Source organism: Lepidochelys olivacea, assembly GCF_965140295.1.
Source record: "Lepidochelys olivacea isolate rLepOli2 genome assembly, chromosome: 16".
NCBI lineage: Eukaryota > Metazoa > Chordata > Testudines > Cheloniidae > Lepidochelys > Lepidochelys olivacea.
In genome coordinates this window covers 23098612-23118661 of record NC_140426.1, presented here as the reverse complement: position 1 = coordinate 23118661, position 20050 = coordinate 23098612, and the positions used below count along the sequence as shown (strand labels likewise).

Genomic DNA, 20050 nt, shown 5'->3' with positions numbered 1-20050 from the left:
CTAGAGCAATGTTTTTCATTATGTACACTTCACCTTGCATCTCCTATTGTTTCTACTCTTTCTCCAGCCCCACAAAACTTCATCTAATGGAATATTGTGTTTTAAAGTTAAAGTGGTAAATATGCGCTATTTACTGAAATCCACCTTCCTTTGCTTTCTGAGCACCGCTTACCAGGCGTAGTTCTAATTGGATTTCATTGTACCTCCCCCTCAAATTCTTATTTCTAAGGCCACAACACTTAGCTCTAGTTTTCTGGTGCTTGTTAAAAGTTGTGCTGCAAATCACATGAAGTTTAACTGCTTATGGGATGGAGGGGGGAATCTGGGAAACATGCAAACTCATTTCTATAGAGAACATTGAGCCAGTCTGCTGCTTGCTCTGCTTTAAAATTAATGAAGATAATATTACTACAGTACTGGTATAATTGTAGTTATCTGCTTTATTTTTTGTAGCTGGATTATCCTGCTACTGTTTGTTGATATGCACAGTGGTTGCTTTCTAAGGCTAGAAAAGAGAACAGTCCAAACAAGGCCATTGAAACAAAAGCATACTCGGTAGAGTGTAATTGTCTCAGCAGAAAGCACTACACTGAAGACACACTCTTCCCAGCGAAGACCTGTTTGTGAGCTGGTAGTGAGTGCAAGTTCAGTATTCGTTCCCTTAGCAGGGTGGGCTGTATTCTGGTGCAATCTTACAATACAGAAATGTTTGTCAATCCCAAAGGGTTAGTGACTGTAGCCCCCATTTTTGGCTATTCTTGGTCTCCAGTATACGCTTTCACAGTGTAAAGGGCTTGAAGGTAGCCAGATTCTTTGCTTTTTTCCCCCCCCCCCTTACCATGTGTAGGTGGCTGAAGGGTAGAATGACTTAAATCACCAATTTTAATCCTGAATTAAATCAGTGTTTCTTCCTAGATGATTTAAATTGATTTTAATCTTGTTTTGCATCTCTACTGTCAGTTTTCCTAGAGAGGGTTGATTCTCATTGGTTGGCATAATTTGGTGGTTCTCTTGTTGACCAGAAGGATAAACTATAATTGCTTGATAAGTATACAGATGTAGTATAACATGCTTCTCAGATGCTTAGTTTTTAGTATTTTAGAAACTTGAATGATACATTTTTTTTCAGTAGATAAATTTTTTAATTTTAATCTAGTGTTGCTGCATTTGGTGAAAATTGGAATTCAATTAAATACAGACATTTTAAAACTGTTTTTATTAAATTACCTTACATATGCTGGTTACCTACTTTTTTTTCTTGTCAACACATTTTACATTTTAAAGCTGCTTTTATTAAAAAAAAAAAGTGAATTGAATGTTTCTGGTAACTATGGCCTTCAAGATTTTATAACTAGTAAATCTTATCCTCACACCTCATTTTTATTCATAGATGGGAAGAGAGAAAACAAGCTTTCCTGCTTTCTCAACTACAATTGGTTTCTCAACTTAAAACTGAACTAGTTGAATAGACAGAAATGAAGAAAACATTCTCTCTGCACCTGCAGAAGAGGCTAATGCTGCCAAAAGTTGGTTTAGCACTTCAGCAAACTCTGGCTCCAGATTCTTGGCCAGTGACTTCTACCAGTTCAGTGGTTTGACTCTCTTTAAAGCTTTGGAGCAATTGGGTACTGCTTTAACATTGTTTTTATTTAAATGATTTTAATAGAGCATAGTAAGCTTAGGACTTAATCTAGGTTGTCATTTAAAACCCCCCCTCCCCCCATTTTTAAAAGTGTTTAATTTAAATAAAATTAAAATGTTGGGTCTTCTGAAAAATACTTCTTCTTCTTTTTTTTTTTTTTTAAAGCCATCCTGGGTGGATGTGGAAAGATGCTGTAAATCAGCTCCCGCAACTGCTCTAACTTGTATTGCAGACAACAAATCTACAGACAGCCCAGAATTTGGGAGGCACAAAGGTGTATCTCCACTTTTAGATGAAAATTTCAGAATTTGGGCCATTGTCTTTTATTCTGATGTAGCTTATCTTTATTAGGAAATTGGTGTTCATCTCAGCCTGGGAGAAAGCTTTTGTGTACTCTGTACTTTTGAGTTCCAATTAAAAAACAAAACTAAAAACTAATCCACAGTCACAGTCTGACTAAGAAATAACTGAAGTGAACGTATGTACCTGCAATGGGAGACTTCCTGTTCACATTTACAATACGACCTATGAAACTTTTTTGTAACAAATACATGTTAGGTACGTTGTACTGCTGAGTTTCACTGAGTGGCATAGTTCCAGGATTGCACAGGCAAACTTATGCAAGTGCATGGTTAAATCAGAATAATGATTTCTATAACCCTCTCTAAAATATGCCGCTGCTTTTAAATGTCCCTGTCTTAAAACTGCAACTTCGTATTTTTTAAAAAAAAAAAATAAACAGATTACTGCGGGTACCAATGCCTGCAGTGCAATTTATGGGGAAGAGAGGCTACAGTGGCTTTAAGTCTCCTCCTTCATTCTCTCAAATGCTAGTGACCTGGTTCAGTCCTTGGTGCAATTTGGGCAGCTCTGGAGGTTCTGCTCACCCTAATGCCAAAACCTACAACATTCTGCCTATGCTGGGGAAATCCTCCCTTGGCTAAATGGCTCTTCCAATACTTTATGCTGCTGCAGCTGCATAAAAGGGGCACAGTTATGTGTGGGGTATGGCGGGGAGGAAAATCCTTAATGTTTGTCAGTTGAACTTGGAACCCACAGCATCAAAAAACAAATTTTGTTTCTTTTCATTTATAAAAAACGTAACTGAGAGATTAAGCTGCATAGTCGCTGGGGCCAGCTGCTTGAGGACATATGATTGCAGGTACTAGGCCCGTACACTCCTAGGGTGTCTTTTGACTGTAGAGTGTCAAAATTAAGTTTACTACGAGCACCTTATCTTGACCACAAGAGATGTGTGGAGTATTGTGGGTTATCTATACTGTCGCATTTAAAATTATAAGCAAACTAGGGAAATATCTAAATGAAATGACAATGAGGCAGGTGCACAGCTGGATGAAAGACCATATTCAGAATAGTTACCAATGGTTTGCTGCCAGACTGGAAGGACATATCCATGGGGTCCTGCAAGGGTGTCTCTGATCCAGTACTATTCAGTTTCATTAACAACTTGGATGATGGAGAGTAGGCCTATAAAAGTTGTAGACAACACCACACTGGGAGGGGTTGCAAGCACCTTGGAGGACAGAATTAGAATTCAGAATGATCTTGATAAATTGGAGAATTTGGTCTGAACTAGAGATGAAATTCAGTAATGACAATTGCAAAGCACTACACTTAGGAAGAAGAAAGTCAAACACACACACACACAACCAGTTTTCCCCTTTGTAGGCAGCAGTACTGTAGAAGAGGATCTGGGAATTACAGTGGAACATAAATATGAATCAGCAACATGATGTAGTTGTGAAAAAGGCAAATCTCATGCTGGAGTTTGTTAATAAGAGTGTTGTGAGACACAGAATGTAATTGTTCTGCTTTACTCTGGACTGTGAGGCCTCAGCTTGCATAATGTGTCCAGTTTTTGGGCATCATACTTTTAAGAAAGCTAGTCTAGAAGAGAGCAATGAAAATATGAGGCTTGGAAAAGATGACCTTCAAAGAAAAGTTGAAAGAGTTGTGTATGTTTAGTCTAGAAGAGAAAAGGCTGAGCAGGGACTGAAGTCTTCAAATAACTGTCCTCTAGCAACTTTTAAGTTATTCATTGTTCTACCCTCGCTAGACGTGGGGAACAAGAGGTAATCCTCTCAATTTGCAGCAAGGGAGATTTAGGTTGGATATTAGAAAAAACTTCCTAACTGTGAGGATAGGTAAATGCTGGAACAGGTTATCAAGGGAGGCTGTGGAATCCGTTATTAGAGGTGTTTTAAAAACAGGTTAGAGACAAAAGCTTATTGGGGATGGCCGAGGTTTACTTAATCCTGCCTCAGTGCAGGAGAATGGACGAGATCAGGGGTTCACAAACTGGGGGTCGTGACCCCTCAGAGGGTCAGGAGGTTTACAGAGGATGGTCATGAGCTGTCAGCCTCCACCCAAAACATACTTCACTCCAGCATGTATAATACTTTTAAATATTAAAGGTTTTTTTTTAAAAAAATTCATAAGGGGGGCGACCACACGCAGAGGGTTGCTGTGTGAAATGGGTCACCAATACAAAAGTTTGAGAACCACTGGACTAGATGATCTCCTGATGCTTCTTCCTGACCTGTTTCTTTTTATGATTATCACAGTAGGATTGGGCTCGCTGTGTTGCTTATACAACTCTAAAGGGTTTTGTGTAGATGACTCTGGGGGCAGTTTTGCCTTAAAGGTGTGCAAATCAAGGTTGCTATGAGATCCTTGATTGTTTCTTTGTTCTCTTTAAAACAATTGATCATTTAGTTCTGTATGTGAAGCACACTGCAATGATTGGGCTGAAGCCTAATACAGGACTAACATGACAGTGTAGCAGCTGCCTCACACTTGCTCAGCTACTGGAAGATGCCTAACTTCTGGTGTAAAATGTTTATAATTAAAGGTCTCTGCTCTGTCTGTCAGTATGGAATTTAAAATTTCTGTTGCCCTTCTGAAAGTTGCAAATAACCTTGGTATCTCTCCCACTCAGTGTCTAACGGGTCAGCTTTCTGTATGACCTTGCAAACCTCAAATAGTGATATCGCATGAGGCTGTAACCTGAATTCCTTTCCTTTTGTTTATTCCTTGGACGCCTTTACTACCCTATGCCTGTGAACAAAGCTATAGGGAAAAGTACTGTTACCAGGTGCACTGTGAAGCATCTTGTGCATACAGGCATAGCAAAGCATGGTCCAGCAAGGCACTTGCGTATTCAATGTAAAGTTTGTCAGATGTTTTTAAATTGAAGCCATTGTTACCAGTACAGTAACTGTGTTTTCTGTAACAGGGGACATGGGTGTAGGAAAGTCCTGCTTACTTCACCAATTCACAGAAAAGAAATGTGAGTATCTTCATTTGGAGCCTCTGTTTGAACTGATGGTATGCTTTCTCCTTCTTTTTCCTGCTTCCCTAGTTCTGAAAGCTATTTTCCAGCATGCATGAGTTCCTTCGGGTGCTTCACCCATTACAAATAGGTAGACTAATCATAGTCAGAATGATGAAGATAGAAGCAAATAGTTATTTAGCATAGTCTGCTGCCTGTCAGGTCATTTGTCTGTCCACATGTCTGGAGAGTGAGTTCTGTGAAGTAAAGGCTATAGCATTCCCAAAACATAGACGGGTATCTGTAACAGGCATGGTGCTGGGAAAGGTCGTGCTACATGATGGCTTCTGAAAGTGTGCTACTAAACTTCAATCACAAACTCCACTTGAAAAATATTCCTACACTTCTTTGCATTGGTATTTGGTGAGAGTAGAGCCTCTGTTGGAATGCAAAAGCTCACTTTGAGAGGAGTTATACTTTTGACATTCAAAGTGGGATACAACTGCTAAAAATCAAAGGCAGCCTCTTACAGGTTTAAGTAACACTGGAGTTAATTTTATAGCTTGATTGTCATGAGTCACAGCTGCTGCATCTGCACGATACATGCTCCTTAAGGAGTGTATATGTATCTGTTTTATAACTGCAATGTCCTTTTTCTCTTCTGTGTTAGAGATGTGGTATATGAGCATTGACTCAAGTGTTGCTTCTCAGTTCTGAAGTTTTGCTAGTTTCGTTTCTTCAGTGGTGGTGAAAGTTTGTTGTGGCTCTTAATACTGTCTTATCCTTTCCATGCAGTTTTCTTATCGTGGATAAAGTAGCTTAGTTTTCATGTCCTTAAGCTTGCAAAGTAGTTACACAGCTTTAAAGTGTGCTTGTGTGGTGAGAACTAGGGCTCTGAAAGTGACTTTCCAGTGTGAATAGGGTAATCAAAGGTAATACCAAATCTCTTGCATGTGGCCTGACTTTTGAAGAGACCATCAGATTTTTTGAGAGAATGCTTTAAGTATTTTTAATTCATCAAAAGTTCTGTAAACTTGAAGCAATAGAACTTAAATTTTGAGCACAAAGACAGGGCATAAACTGATCTCTAGCGGGGATTAGGAAGATGATTTTCCTTTTGACAGGTTATCCTAGAACTGTCTTCTGACATGTTTCTTAAACCTTCCTCAAACAACAGTTACAGGCAAGTCTTCAAAATGTGATACTAAACTGGATGGATCTCTGGTGTGATCCGGCATGATCACTCCTATAGTCATGTGCAGAGTTTTTAACCGTCTGTTGGAAATTTATAAACTTCATTGAATTATTTCAAGTCATGGTTAGTCTCTCTAAGCCTTCAAGTTAAAGTTGTTTCCACAAGGGTTGGTTCTGCAGCCACCTAAACTGACTCAGTTACTCAACTTGTAGTGCCAAACACCTTAATGTTGCATACTTTTGCAACTTCCATTAGGAATTTTCTGATTTATGAATTGACCATTCTTAAATGTTTGGCAGTGCATTAAAACTATCATTGGTTATTTCCTGAACACAATCATTCAATGCTGTTTAAATTAAAAACAATTTACTGTTATAAAGCGGGTTGATTTAGATTAGTGTTCTCTTCTCCCTCTTCCCCCCCCCCCCCCCCATGAAAGATGGCATTACTAACTCTTCCTCTGTCAGAGGGAGAAGACTTCTAGTAGAAAGATGTGAACCTCTGATTTATCTTTCTATAACAGTTATGGCTGACTGTCCCCACACAATTGGGGTCGAATTTGGTACAAGAATAATTGAAGTTAGTGGCCAAAAAATTAAACTGCAGATCTGGGACACAGCAGGACAAGAGCGATTTAGGGCTGTAACACGAAGCTACTACAGAGGAGCAGCAGGAGCGCTCATGGTCTATGATATTACTAGGTAAGATATTGTCTGAGTTTTGTCAACTGTAGTTATAGCTAAAATAGAACATGTGGTATGACTACCAATTTATTTCCAAGCCTATTTGGGACACTGCTGTACAATGTCACTACATAGTATATGATTACTTTCTCTGGGTCTCAGTCCTCTTGGTTTTCTAAACTAGTCAGGTATCTGGATAGTGGATTTTCACCCTTCTTATGCAGCCTCTCCTTTATTTCCCTCCCTTCTACAAATGGCTGTTTAAAAAGTAAAGCACTGGTAGTTTACTTTCAAATTGACTTTGGTTAATAAATGTGAGACTTCAGAATCTGAGTTCTGCATAAACAAGCTTCTCCTTGGAAACGTCTGTTATTGACTCTCCCCCTTCAGGCATTGTGGTGTTACTGCATTCTGCCAACTTATTTAAACTATCTTACCTGAAAGGTGGTTCTGTGTCTCTTAATATTTCAGGGTATGGAAGTTAGTTTTTTTTTTTTTTAATTTTTATTTTTCATGATGGGGATATGGGAATATTCCCAGACTCAAGTTGTCTACCCTGGAGATAGTATGTAGTAGAATTCTGGGATACGGCATTCTGTTACACAGATCTATTAAAAAGCTGCTGGCCCAGGGGTGGGCAAACTTTTTGGGCTGAGGGCCACATCTGGGTGGGGAAATTGTATGCGGGGCAGGGGGTTGGGGTGCAGGAGGGGCTGCAGTGTGCAGGAACAGGCTCAGGGCAAGGGATTGGGGCAGAGGAGGGATGTGGAATATATGAGGGGGCTTAGGGAAGGGGGTTGGGGTCCAGGAGGGGTGCAGGGTGCAGCTGGGGGCTCAGGGCCGGGGGTTGGGGTGCACTGGGATGCAGGGTGCAGCATGTGGCTCAGGGCAGGGGGTGTTGGGGTGCAGGGTACAGGACGGGTTTGGGCTCCTGCCCGGTGCCGCTTACTTAAAGCGGCTTCGGGGTGGCAGCGGTGCACCCTGGGGACAGGGCAGACTCCCTGCGTGCCTGCTCTGGCCCCACGCCGCGCCGCTCCGGGAAGCAGCCGGCACCATGACTGCACTGCCTTTGCCATGCCTCCAGGTTCCCGGGCCAATGGGAGCTGCAGGGGGGCGGTCCCTGGAGGCAAGGGATATGCATGGAGCCCTCTGCCATACCCCCAGCCCCCCCAACATGGTGCCGGTTGCTTCTGAGAGTGGCGCAGGCCCTGCGGCACCACAGGGGGTAATTCCGCAGGCCGGATCCAAAGCCCCGAGGGCTGGATCCGGGCCACGGGCCGTAGTTTGCCCACCCCTGTCCTGACCTGTTCTTGAACTCTCCCATTTATCGGTAGTCTTTCAAACAGAGGTGGCCTAGCTTTCCCTAAATGGGAAGGAATACAATAAATAGTGAGTAGCTAGCTGCTTGTACACACTCAAACTCTGTGTAGTCATTTTTTTATAGCAAAGACTTGGTATTTTGAAGATGTAGTAATTTCCCTGTCACTGAAACAGTTTCAGAGTAAAACTAAATATCTTCAGGGTCTTAACTAATAGTCATAAATTACATTCCCAACTGCAGCTACCTTTCTTTTTGCTGTATAATCTGTAATTGACTTGCATGTAGGTATACCAACGATATACATTTTATCAGCACCTTATATTCAGTATAAGGAAAAACTACTGAATATTCATGGTCAGGTTGCAGATGAATGAATGTCTTGTACTCTACATGCTTCTCTAAGTGGTGGTGGTTTAGAATCACCTATTTAATACCTTGTTACACATCCCTTATCTGTGTGTATTTAGAGAACTGAAATTTTTTTTGTTATCCATTAAGAAATGAATGGTGGGTTAAAAATTTAGAACAATGAATAAAATGATGCAATGCATGGAGAAGCTGTGTTTTGAAACTTAAGTTGCATTGCCATGTAGAAATGATTAGAGGGTACTCAGCACGTGTCTGATATAGCTCCGTTTAGAGGCTGGGAATGCAAGGTGTTTCTTTTAGAAAATGGTTAATAGGCTGTTCGCAGGGTAAGAAGAACTTTGTGAGTTCTTTCCAAAATAAGGAGCAAAGCATACAAAAATCTTCTTCTTCCCTGCAGGGATGCAGGCATACACCAATTAGGCTCCCTCAGAGGAGGTCATTGTCATTTCATGGCTTTGATTCCACGGGCAATCCAAATTCCTCACAGACCAGGGCATACCAACTCAAAGCAGCACCAGACCCTGCCAGAAAAGATGCAAAACTTGCAGACATATCTCTGCTGTTACAATGATCACCCACCCCCACTTTTCAAGATCCATAGATCCTATGCCTGCCCATTACAACATGTGGTGTACTACATTTAGTGCGCTAAATGCCCCAATAATTACGTGGGTGAAAATAGACAATCACTATGCTCTTGAATTAACTCTCACAGGAAAAGAATACAAAAACACCATATCCCCTGTGGATGAACACTTTGTTCACAAAGCAGTCACTCTGACCTATCAGTCTTCATCCTCAAAGGAGGCCTGCACAACACTTTCAAAAGATGAGCCTGGGAGCTTAAATTCATAACTGTTCAGTCCATGATTTTTAGTGTCTCAGACACTGAATTTATGGCTTACTACAACAATCTGTAACCCATTTAGCGCTCTCCCCCCCTTGTCCTATGCAGAGGTGTTAACAAGCCGCTTCACCTTGAACAGCCGCTTAGAATATAAGAAAAGGAGTACTTGTGGCACCTTAGAGACTAACCAATTTATTTGAGCATAAGCTTTCGTGAGCTACAGCTCACTTCATCGGATGCATACTGTGGAAACTGCAGAAGACATTATATACACAGAGACCATGAAACAATACCTCCTCCCACCCCACTCTCCTGCTGGTAATAGCTTATCTAAAGTGACCACTCTCCCTACAATGTGCATGATAATCAAGGTGGGCCATTTCCAGCATAAATCCAAGTTTAACCAGAACGGGGGGGGGGGGGGTAGGGGAAATAGGCTACCTTGCATAATGACTTAGCCACTCCCAGTCTCTATTTAAGCTTAAATTAATAGTATCCAATTTGCAAATGAATTCCAATTCAGCAGTTTCTTGCTGGAGTCTGGATTTGAAGTTTTTTGTTGTAGGATAGCAACCTTCATGTCTGTAATTGCGTGACCAGAGAGATTGAAGTGTTCTCCGACTGGTTTATGAATGTTACAGTTCTTGACATCTGATTTGTGTCCATTTATTCTTTTACGTAGAGACTGTCCAGTTTGACCAATGTACATGGCAGAGGGGCATTGCTGGCACATGATGGCATATATCACATTGGTGGATGTGCAGGTGAACGAGCCTCTGATAGTGTGGCTGATGTTATTAGGCCCTGTGATGGTGTCCCCTGAATAGATATGTGGGCACAGTTGGCAACGGGCTTTGTTGCAAGAATAGGTTCCTGGGTTAGTGGTTCTGTTGTGTGGTATGTGGTTGTTGGTGAGTATTTGCTTCAGGTTGGGGGGCTGTCTGTAGGCAAAGACTGGCCTGTCTCCCAAGATTTGTGAGAGTGTTGGGTCATCCTTCAGGATAGGTTGTAGATCCTTAATAATGCGTTGGAGGGGTTTTAGTTGGGGGCTGAAGGTGACGGCTAGTGGCGTTCTGTTATTTTCTTTGTTGGGCCATGTCCTGTAGTAGGTGACTTCTGGGAACTCTTCTGGCTCTATCAATCTGTTTCTTCACTTCCGCAGGTGGGTATTGTATCAATGCCTGATAGAGATCTTGTAGGTTTGTCTCTGTCTGAGGGGTTGGAGCAAATGCGGTTGTATTGCAGAACTTGGCTGTAGACGATGGATCGTGTGGTGTGGTCAGGGTGAAAGCTGGAGGCATGTAAGTAGGAATAGCGGTCAGTAGGTTTCCGGTATAGGGTGGTGTTTGTGACCATTGTTTATTAGCACTGTAGTGCCAGGAAATGGATCTCTTGTGTGGACTGGACCAGGCTGAGGTTGATGGTGGGATGGAAATTGTTGAAATCATGGTGGAATTCCTCAAGGGCTTCTTTTTCATGGGTCTAGATGATGTCATCAATATAGCGCAAGTAGAGTAGGGGCGTTGGGGACGAGAGCTGAGGAAGCGTTGTTCTAAATCAGCCATAAAAATGTTGGCATGCTGTGGGGCCATGCGGGTACCCATAGCAGTGCCGCTTGATCTGAAGGTATACATTGTCCCCAAATGTAAAATAGTTATGGGTGAGGACAAAGTCACAAAGTTCAGCCACCAGGTTAGCCGTGACATTATCGGGGATAGTGTTCTTGTTGGCTTGTAGTCCATCTTTGTGTGGAATGTTGGTGTAGAGGGCTTCTACATCCATAGTGGCCAGGATGGTGTTATCAGGAAGATCACCGATGGATTGTAGTTTCCTCAGGAAGTCAGTGGTGTCTCGAAGGTAGCTGGGAGTGCTGGTAGCGTAGGGCCTGAGGAGGGAGTCTACATAGCCAGACAATCCTGCTGTCAGGGTGCCAATGCCTGAGATGATGGGGCGCCCAGGATTTCCAGGTTTATGGATCTTGGGTAGTAGATAGAATATCCCAGGTCGGGGTTCCAGGGGTGTGTCTGTGTGGATTTGATCTTGTGCTTTTTCAGGAAGTTTCTTGAGCAAATGTTGTAGTTGCTTCCACAGTATGCATCCGATGAAGTGAGCTGTAGCTCACGGAAGCTTATGCTCAAATAAATTGGTTAGTCTCTAAGGTGCCACAAGTACTCCTTTTTCTTTTTGTGAATACAGACTAACACGGCTGTTACTCTGAAACCCGCTTAGAATATGTTTCAGAGTAGCAGCCATGTTAGTCTGTATCCGCAAAAAGAAAAGGAAGACTTGTGGCACCTTTAGAGACTAACAAATGTATTTGAGCATAAGCTTTCGTGAGCTACAGCTCACTGCATCGGATGCATTCGGTGGAGAATACAGTGGGGAGACTTATATACACAGAGACCATGAAACAATGGGTGTTACCATACACGCTCTAAAGAGAGGTTTCAGAGTAACAGCTGTGTTAGTCTGTATTCGCAAAAAGAAAAGGAGTACTTGTGGCACCTTAGAGACTAACCGATTTATTAGAGCATAAGCTTTCGTGAGCTACAGCTCACTTCATCAGATGCATATCGTGGAGTGATCGCTTAAGGTGAGCTATTATCAGCAGGAGGGAGGGGGAGGGAGACACTTATTGTAGTGATAATCAAGGTGGGCCATTTCCAGCAGTTGACCAGAATGTCTGAAGAACAGTGGGGGGTGGGGTATAAACATGGGGAAATAGAATATGTGCTAATTACTTATGCTAAACAATCTGTTGCACCTTGGGTTTAGTGGTGCTCCTGGGAGTACCTTTCCCAGACCTGAAGAAGAGCTCTCTGTGGCCTTAAAGTTTAAGCTTCTCTCTCACCAACAGAAGTTGGTCCAATTAAAGAGATTCCCTCACCCATCTCGTCAGTCCAAATTCCCTTCATTTGAGCAAGCTCAGCTATTGATCTGCTGAAGAATATACAGTCAGATAAGAGTAAATATTTTAATTATGTTTTTAAAGGAATAGTTAATACAGAACGATCAATGAGACTTAATGGTTTAGAGAAAAAAAGCAACCTGAAGGTATTGCCTGTCTTCTAAGCAAAGAACAAACTTAATGGGCATTGCCCAAGATAAATCCTCATACATTTGGGGCACAGTTGAAGGCACATCCGTGTCCTTAAGTGTGTGGTTTCATGTCCAGTTTTTCTGCCGCCTTATACTTTCTCTCCATCTCATGCATCCTAATTCACTGAAAATAAGTCTTACTTAAAGAACGCAATCTTATGCAGTGTTACCTAAGCAGTATTCTACAGTGCAGTATTCTTTGAGTATTAGATAGGAAATCCTTTAATGAGTTTAATACAGCACTGTGTCTTAACATGTTGCCCTCATGGAAAGCAGTAATACTGCATCTGATGTAGCTGGCCTATGCTCCAGAGTTCGTGCTGCTTCATGGGTTAGCTGAGTTGCTTAAGTTCTGTTCTGAATTCAGAACAGAACTTATCACTTCATCTCTGGGACAAACCTATCTTAAACACTAAAATTCTGAAAAGTGTACTATTGGGAGTAACTACATACTATAGTTAAATCCTCCTCACTTGGCTCTTCACAGAAGAAGCACATATAACCATTTAAGCAGCTGGTTGACAGATGCAAGGAACCTCACCAATCCAAATACTGTAAGTTGGACTGCTTTTTATGTTTTTTAAAAACTTATTATCCCAAAGCAAGAAATACATTTGTTTCAACCTTGGATTTCCTTGATACATGGTGGTAATCTTTTAAATAAACTTACAGTGTGCTGTCCTTGATATATGGCTGCTATGAGTTTATTCCAGGTTTTCTACTCCTAGCTTTAGATCTTAATATTGAACATACATTTGACTTTGTTCTGCCCCTCTTCTCACCACAACTTGTTGCTTTTAAACTGAAAGTTTAACTTGTCCTTTACTTAGTAATAACTTATTTTGTTCTTCTCAATTTGATTGTGGGTTTAAATCTTATCCAAAGGAACTACCCAGTATCTTTCTTCCAGGGTTCTCTTTTCCCCTCTTGGAGGCCAAAAGACTTTCCAGCTCCTGTAGTGTGGTTCTAATCTTATGTCTCTCTAATTAAAATGCTTTGTAAGGGTTGGCCTACACTACAGGGAGGGGAATCGATCTAAGTTACGCAACTTCAGCTGCGTGAATAACGTAGCTGAAGTAGACGTACTTAGATCTACTTAACGTGGTGTCTTCACTACGGTGTGTCGACAGGAGAGCATCTTGCGCTTCTCATTGAGGTGGACTACTGGAGTCGATGCTAGAGCGATCAATGGTTGATTTATCATGTTCATACTAGACATGATAAATCAACCCCCGCTGGATCGATCGCTGCCCGTCGATCCAGCTGGTAGTGTAGACAAGACCTAAGACTTCATATTTGTTTGACTCTGAAAGTCAAGCTGTATTCTTTCAGTTAGAGCATTTCTGATTGCAGAACTATCCCTTTCCTACTCTTGTGTTGCCTCTGCAATATTTGTGGGTTTTTTTTAATGTGCATTCAAATCAGCAGATGACTCTGAATACACACGAGGTAGTTATGAGATAGGACTGCTTCAACATAGTCATGTTTTAGAATAAAACTGTATTTTTCACAAGCCCTCAGGCCATGGGAATCCTATAGTGGAGAAGGGTTGAATGTGGCATCTGGAGTTCCTATCATTCCTGTCTTTATGGTGGAGATGTCGCTAGAGAAACAAGATACTATCACTAGTCTGCCCTACTTGCTAGAGTAAGGGACTGTGCGTGGGTGACCTGTCCTTTAAACTTTTTGGGCAGTGTCTTCAGTTTTACTGAGTCGTGCCTATCAAACGTAGGGTGACCAGATGTCCTGATTTTTATAGGGACAGTCCCAGTTTTTTTGGGTCTTTTTCTTGTATATAGGCTCTATTAACCCCCTCCCCCAACCCCCGTCCCGATTTTTCACATTTCCTGTCTAGTCACCCTGATCAAATAAATGGGTCTGCCTGTTTTTTGGGGGAGGGAATGCTCCTAGTTTAGGGACAGACAGCGGTAGCAATGCTGTATGAAAGCTTGCCGAGGTCCTGGACATCTGCAGACCCTCTGATCTGGGACAGTTTGTATCAACTTCCTCTTCCTGGGCAGAGGAGGGGAGGAGGTGCACTTCCTACTGCTTAGCTGGCTATCTTAGGGCTTGTCTACGCTGGCTCTTTACAGTGCTGCAGCTTTCTCGCTCAGGGGTGTGAAACACCCCCCGAGTGCTGCACGTGTCAGGGCTGCAAAGTGCCAGTGTAGACTGAGCACTAGCACCAGAGCTATTCCCCTCGTGGCAGCGGGTTGTTTTAGAGCGCTGGGAGAGACCCTGTGAGTGCCAAAGCACCTCTCCTATTTCTCCCGGGCAGGGGTGCGTGAGAGAGCTGCCATTATTCTAATGTCGCGCCTTGTGGAGGAACCCTTTGCTTAATAGTAACTTGTTTTGGAGTTGGGATTAAAAGGCAATTGAACTGTTTTCCAGGCTAATATTTTTCTGTTCTGAACCAGGTGATAATCCTCATAGGGAATAAAGCGGATCTGGAAGCACAGAGAGACGTTACATATGAAGAAGCCAAACAATTTGCAGAAGAAAATGGTGTGTTTTGTTTTTCTTTTGTGGTGTTACGTTTCAATGAGGTTAGAGGTTTTAAAGTGAACCTTCTGCATTCGTAACTGGAAGCTGTTTAAAGCACACTTTTCAAAGTAACTTAGTTGTATATAGAACTTAAATAGTCTAACTTGGTTTAGCTTAGTACTAGGAATGAAGTTTGCGTATTGATGTTGTACTTAAAAAAAGAACCTTAAATACTTTCAAAAGTATTATTTAGTATGAAACTTCAGTGGGCCCTCACGTGTTTATCTCAGGATTCAAACTTCAGTGACGACAATATGGTTCTCTTGAGGTATTTCATGTACCCTAACAATTTCAATTTTGTTTCTAAATAGGGTTGTTGTTCCTTGAAGCAAGTGCAAAAACGTAAGTGATAGGCCTACTATCTGATACTAAAATGTTTAGGTTCCCTGGACTTCATCTCTTTGAGCAAAAAAACCACACTTCCCAGAGAGACATTCTTAAGTTTAGTATACATTTTCATAGAGGGACTTAATCTGTGGTTTTGTGGGTGAAAGTGAACTTGATTTTCTCAGGTTAGATTGCAGTAAAAATATCATCAGGAGATGGGGGAATAGAGCATGCCTAGCTTCATCTTAACCTTAACTTGCAATAACCATCTTGTTACTCTGCTTTTGGGCCATCTTCCAAGCAAACAGTTGCTGAATTGTGATGGGCTGGCATTTAAAAAAACAAAACAATGTCCAACTGGAAACTGAAACTACTAAACTAATTTCACTTAAGACCTCACGCAACCTTCCTCCATCAGAGTTGCACTGATAAAATGGCGCACTTTATTGTGTGTGCTTTAGGCTGCAAGCTGACTTTAACTGATTAAATTACACTGGTCTAATTGTGCAGCTTCCTCATTTTAATGACCCTGCAGTTCTGTAGTGGTCGGAGTTCAGACTTGAAGTGTGAAACTTCTCCTGTATGGAGTGTGCAGTGCTCTTGCATCTGTACAAGGCTATGCAGCTGCATGACGTGCTATTGCTGGATTGGGGTGATGCGATGCCAGAAGCTGCTGTAGGGAGTTTCCTTTTGACCTCCCCAAAAGAAGAGGGTGACAAATTCTTCCCCTTAACCACCGAGGACAGGACAAGAAGCAATGGCCTTAAATTGCAGCCAGGGAGATTTAGGTTAAATATTAGGAAAAACTGCCTGTCAGGGTAGTTAAGCTCTGGAACAAATTACCTAGAGAGGTTGTGGAATCTCCCTTATTGAAGGCTTTTAAGAAAAGGTCGTCAAACACCTGTCAGAGATGGTCTAGAAGAGAACACTTAACCTTGCCTCAGTGCAGGGGACTGAACTAGATAACTTAGCCAGGTCCAGTTCTACATATCTGGGATTTCTATAATTTATTTTTATAGGAATTGAGAGATCCAGTTGACCTATATATTTGTGTTCTCACAGTGCGGTAAGCCTATATGGCTTGGCAAGTCTAGCAACACTCTTAATAGAAACCGGGCCTACCATAGCACCTTGCAGAACTAACAAGGATAGGTTTGTTTTTTTTAAATTCAGGGGCTTCACTAATAGCATGTCACTGTACAGATTATAAGGGCTTCATGCTCTACTGTGCTCACGCTGGCAAAACTTCTCTAGCAGTTGCTAATGGAGCTGGTTGGAAAACTTAAAAAAAAAATTCATTGCAACTTGCTGATTTGTCAGAACCGTAACGTTTTGTGGGTCTTGTCTGTTTTGACAGAATTCAGCTGGGAATCTGCCTGCTGGGGAGAACAGCTTCAGGCTTGCAGCTTGGCAACCTGGGCTACCAGGGTGCCCTGCTCCAGTGTAGGCCATCAGGCACGCTGCTCCAGTGCCAGGTCTGCTGGTAGAACTGGGCAGAGAACAATAATTCTCTTTTTTGCTGAGAATTTTAAAACTTTTTTCTTTCAAATTAGAATGAAACCAAATTCTGAAATCTCAAAACCCTCCAAACCAGAACTACAGTTCTTTGCTCACGTGTAGCTGCTAGCAGTGAGACCTTGGAGAGGATATCACAGCTGATCAATGCTATGCGACAGGTGCTATGGTAGATGATGCAAACTCAAAAAGCAAGTAAACCCTGACTTAGAAAGATTTACAGAAACTAATAGATCAGTTGATTGTGCCTTTTATTATAACTGTCAAAATCATTATATGAAAATGCTCGGGGGGGCAGGGGTGAAAAAGCCCATCTCTGTTGTGCAGCCTATTTTAAAACTGATGTATTTTTGAAGTCCAACAGTACTAATGGCTAATCTACTTCAAGGGTGAACTGACAGATTTGATTCTTTCCCCCTAAAGCTGGAGATAGCATCTGAAAACTGTCCCCATTGCCTGGTAATCTGTAAAAGACTTCATTAGACAGTTTACTTTTTCAGAATCTTCTGAGGGGATAGCTGCTTTAGGTTGGGAACATTGGACTGTACCCAGCTTTTTCTGTCATCTTAGCTGTTCTTACAGAACATAAAATCAATGCATAATTGTTACTATTAGAAAATCTCAGCTAGTGACTGAAAGAGGTGGATGGTAGGCCAAGCACATTCATGACTTCTCCTTCAATCTAGAATGTAATGTAGTGCACAACTCGAATTAATTTTGCTTCTTTTTAAGAGGAGAGAATGTTGAAGATGCATTCCTGGAGGCTGCCAAGAAAATCTATCAGAATATCCAAGATGGAAGCCTGGATCTGAATGCTGCAGAGTCAGGTGTACAACACAAACCTTCAGCTCCGCAGGGGGGTCGACTAACCAGTGAACCCCAGCCTCAGAGAGAAGGCTGTGGTTGCTAGTGACCTCTATTCCATGGCTCCATTTTTGACCTTTCACCTCTGTTGGAAGCAGTACTTTTGACTGCTTCACTGTCTTCTGTACATCTTACTGGGTTTAATTAAACTCCGAGACAACAGTTTAACACAATACTAAACTGCTAAACACCTTTAGATGTAATCAGGTTATCAAAGGCAAGTAGAGTAATAACCTCTCCTGCATGGTAAATCTAGAAGTTTTTTTCCAGTTGTCTGTGTGATAGTGTCACCAATACATGATTTAAATTGAGCACTGATGCTGGACTCATGATTTTACACTTTTGCAGGGCCTTTTCTTGTACGGTTTAATTTTATGGTTCTTCAGCCTTCCTTCCCCATCTGTAACTGTTCTAAATCTGTCCATAGTAACTGATGTTTATTTGCTGTGAAATGACTTGATGGTAGAAAAGGGGCTCTATAACAATGTGCTTTTGTTGGAGGAATTCCCTGTGGCGGGTGTGTGTTGGTGGGCTAGCTTGTTGCAGGAGTATACAACTTACTTCTGTCTTAGCCTAGCACAGGGAAAACAGTCCACTCTTTCTTCTTGTGCTCAGTAGCTTTACATCATTTTTTGCCATTTTATCCTTTACATTTGTTAACAGAGCGTAAATATGTATAAAATTTGAAGGAACTGAGCTAACAGTTAAATACATTCTGTGTATATGATTTTAATGAAGAAAATAAATTGATTACTGGCATTAGAACAGTATATAAGAAAATATCAGTTTGTACAGTATGATCTATATGTGACCACACTTTTCCCCATTTAGTCAAAGATAGATGTAACTGCAGTTCACTAACATAAGCTTAACTCCTTGGTGTCAACAGTGGGCGTTGTGCTTGGGAACTCTACTCCTGATGCAACAATATTAACACTAGTGGAATATCTGTCTTTGTTCCATCTTTGCACTGTGGTATATCTAGGCCTCTTTATTAACCCTGTTTGTGTGCAATCAACAGTGTGCTAACCTGCTTCTCTCTTTCTGTAAGCATTTTGCATTGGGCTTAATTTCCTGCCTTGCATTGTATAGAATGGTTCTATTACACATTTTATGCTTTTATACCTTTTTGGGAGTGGTCAGATTCTGAACTGGACAGTCAGAACTCTCTAGGGATTTTTAACTACTTTTGCATTTTTATTTACACTACAGTGAAACTTTTTTTTTAAACAATTAGGGTCCCCTCTTACTAAAAGCATTTAGAACACTGCCTTCATAAAATTACACATGTTGAAAATGGGAGAGTTCAAATCGTATCCGGGCATATGCAGACTTTGTTAAAGTACATGTGGTATTTTCTATTTGGTTAGACCAGTGTATTTAAATCTCTATACACAGTACCATGCTTCACATGAAATCGAATTTTCATTTCTGAAACTTCAAATTTGATTTAGAGGTGGCGGGGGAAAGAATAAGTGGCTAAGAAAGAGAGAACATGCTTTTGTTATACCTACCATTCATTCATTGACACCAGTCAAACTGCAGTATTTAAAATACAAAGTAGTCTTAAAATCCCTCTCTACAGACACTAAGAGAAACTATCCAATGTTCAGACTTATAAGCAAAGAGTGGTACCGGAGTATTGTACAGTCAATGTTAAATAAAAGCCAAAACTGAAATGTGCAGACAATAGGATTTGGGTAACTTGTGCACTGTCCCTTGTTTTTTGTCTGGTTGGTCTTTTTTAAACCTAAGATTATTAAAGTAGATTGGTATAATGTTAAAAATTTATGGCTGATGCATTTTGCTAAAACAAAGTTGCACCGCATAGGGGTTGCCCAGGGACCATGACCTGCTGATGAAACACAATTTGGGTGAAGTAAACAGCATTCTAATGACTACAGCTAGTTGAGGTGCAATGCCCTTATTCTCAAAGTAACTTACAGTAGGTCTCATTGTTTCTGTGACAGAAAGGACTTGTTTGGACTGCTGTACTCTTCATTTGGTGTAACAATGCTATTAATCTAAATATTTGTAAATAAAGTACCTGTATCTAGATAAATTATAGTGGGTTGCCTTATTTGAGACTTTGATTTAGTTGAGACTTTATTTGAGTTTGGTTTAGTCATCCCATGGACTTTTAGAATCTAAAATACTCTGCCTATCTGTCTTGCTGCTTCTGACAGGACTTGGTTTATGTAAGTAATGCTTCACTCCATTTCTTGCTTCGCACTCTTACCTCGGTAGCCAGACAAACTGATTACACATGGATCTCCTCTCAGAGAACTTGATTTGTTCAGAATTACCAAAACTTGAATTTCTCAGTACCTATAACTTTGCTAGCAAAGAAGG

The 20050-nt window shown here is 41.3% G+C and overlaps 1 protein-coding gene across 1 annotated transcript in view; it reads left to right on the top strand.

The window, feature by feature from the left end:
• Window positions 1-19760, top strand: part of RAB14 (RAB14, member RAS oncogene family) — a 34487-nt gene extending 14727 nt beyond the window's left edge. The window contains exons 3-8 of the mRNA XM_084650431.1: window positions 4899-4952; window positions 6653-6830; window positions 12936-13002; window positions 14866-14953; window positions 15304-15334; window positions 17567-19760. Coding sequence (XP_084506557.1) covers window positions 4899-4952; window positions 6653-6830; window positions 12936-13002; window positions 14866-14953; window positions 15304-15334; window positions 17567-17744 — 596 coding nt within the window. The 3' untranslated portion in view covers window positions 17745-19760. The remainder of the gene's footprint in view (window positions 1-4898; window positions 4953-6652; window positions 6831-12935; window positions 13003-14865; window positions 14954-15303; window positions 15335-17566) is intronic.
• The last annotated feature ends 290 nt before the right edge of the window (window positions 19761-20050 follow it).